General features: G+C 43.2%; 1 protein-coding gene across 1 annotated transcript in view; it reads right to left on the reverse strand.

Moving 5' to 3' along the window:
- Window positions 1-977: 977 nt before the first annotated feature.
- The window catches only part of PKP2 (plakophilin 2), a 102,827-nt gene continuing 101,732 nt past the window's right edge, over window positions 978-2,072 (reverse strand). Inside the window, exon 10 of the mRNA XM_011967592.1 lies at window positions 978-1,179. Coding sequence (XP_011822982.1) covers window positions 986-1,179 — 194 coding nt within the window. The 3' untranslated portion in view covers window positions 978-985. The remainder of the gene's footprint in view (window positions 1,180-2,072) is intronic.

Genomic DNA, 2,072 nt, shown 5'->3' on the forward strand with positions numbered 1-2,072 from the left:
AATCTTCATGCCCCTTTTCAATCTCATCACTCTAAATTAACTAATAGTAAATAATTTGGTTAAACAAGGTTTTTCATTCGCCTCACTTTTTTTTTTTTTTTTTTAATAGGGCAAAGTTGAAAACAGGAACACATTGGACCTTCTATTCTCAAAAGGGAATAAGATGTGGAAGAGATAAGATAGAGAAAAAACTGTGAAAGCAAGACTTTCTCATCAGGCTCCCCCCACTGCTTCTCCTGTGCCATCACTGCTGCTGCTGCTGCTTTTTTTCTTCTTTTTTGAGACAGAATCTCACTCTGTCAACCAGGCTGGAGTGCAGTGGCATGATCGCGGCCCATTGCAACCTCTGCCTCCTGGGCTCAAGCAATTCTCAAGCCTCAGTCTTCCAAGTAGCTGGAATTACAGGCACGCACCACCACATCCAGCTAGTTTTTGTATTTTAGTGGAGACAGGGTTTTGCCATGTTGGCCAGGCTGGTCTCGAACTTCTGACCTAAGTGATCCACCTGCTTGGACCTCCCAAAGTGCTGGGATTACAGGCATGAACCACTGTGCCCAGCCCATCACTGCTTCTTCTAAGCCACCTGGTGTGACGTTGCCTCCTAAGATGGAAGTGAGGAAAAGGGCACTTATCTGTCCAGAGGACTCCTGCTTTGCCTACATTCTGCTGTTATTAAATCATGGCTGTGGCTCTGGGAAACTAATTCATTAGGCCAATACAATGCTGGAATGCACTACCAAGAGAAGCTCTGGAGTCTGACCCTCTCTCGACACTTCAGAAGAGAAGGGACAAGCATGTGGTGTGGTGGCTCCAGTTCTTTCCTTGGCTGGTCACTGAGGGCTGGCCAGACGATCTGGCCTGGCTTTGCGTCCTGTTTGCCGCCATGTTGCACATGATGACCCTGACTGCACATTCATAACTGGGCTGTTTACACACAGGGTGGTGAGGGGAAAGGGAGGCCGCTGACGGGCAGAAGCTGAAGGACTTACGCATCGCCTGCACTGATGGTCATAATTTTCTGGATGCCCCCGGTGTTTAGAAGGTCCCGTGCATTCTGGTAACTGTTTTGGATTATGTTGTTCAATGTGTAACAGGCAGAAGCTGTAGTTTCAATGAGAAGGTCAGTACTTGGGACTGTGTCAGGAATGATGGAAACCAAATCGGGGAGAGTTTCTTTGGCTACAAAATGAAAAAAAAAAGAACACTTGATTTAAAAGATTGTTTCTTAATTCCAAAATCCCAATACATTTTGGGTAATGAACATTTTTTTTTTTTTGAGACGGAGTCTTGTTCTGTGCCCAGGCTGGAGTGCAGTGGCACGATCTTGGTTCAGTGTAAGCTCCGCCTCCCGGGTTCACTCCATTCTCCTGCCTTAGCCTCCCGAGTAGCTGGGACTACAGGTGCCCGCCACCACGCCTAGCTAATTTTTTTGTATTTTTAGTAGAGAGGGGGTTTCACTGTGTTAGCCAGGATGGTCTCAATCTCCTGACCTTGTGATCAGCCCGCCTCGGCCTCCCAAAGTGCTGGGATTACAGGCATGAGACACTGCGCCTGGCCAAGAACATTCTTAAAAAGAAACACAGCTGGTTAACAACACATGGAAAGATGTAATTTCCCTAATAACAAATTTTTAAAAATATTTGAAAAGAGGATACTCTGTGCTCAGCACATTGAAAATCTTTTCAGAATGTAATTTGGCAGAAATGTCAAGAACTTAAAACATTTTCATCTTCTTCAATTCGGTCATTCCATGTCTAGGAATACATCTTAAAAACATCGCTTTGAAAATGGAAAAAGCTTTCTACAGAGATCTTTATGACAGTACTACACGTAAATGAAAAACTAAAAAGCCTGAATATCCTAATAATAGGAATATGATTAACTAAAACACACCTGCAAAGACTATTATTCATCACAAAACCTATCTATGAAGCATGTGTAATAAAAAGAAAATAATTATGCTAATAGTGTATGTGAAAAATCTGTATATTTATTTATATAAAGAATACATAATATTATTGGCCAGGTTTGGTGGCTCACACCTGTAATCCCAGCACTTTGGGAGGCTGAGG

Source organism: Mandrillus leucophaeus, unplaced genomic scaffold (genome assembly GCF_000951045.1).
Source record: "Mandrillus leucophaeus isolate KB7577 unplaced genomic scaffold, Mleu.le_1.0 Scaffold802, whole genome shotgun sequence".
NCBI classification, from domain to species: Eukaryota; Metazoa; Chordata; class Mammalia; order Primates; family Cercopithecidae; genus Mandrillus; species Mandrillus leucophaeus.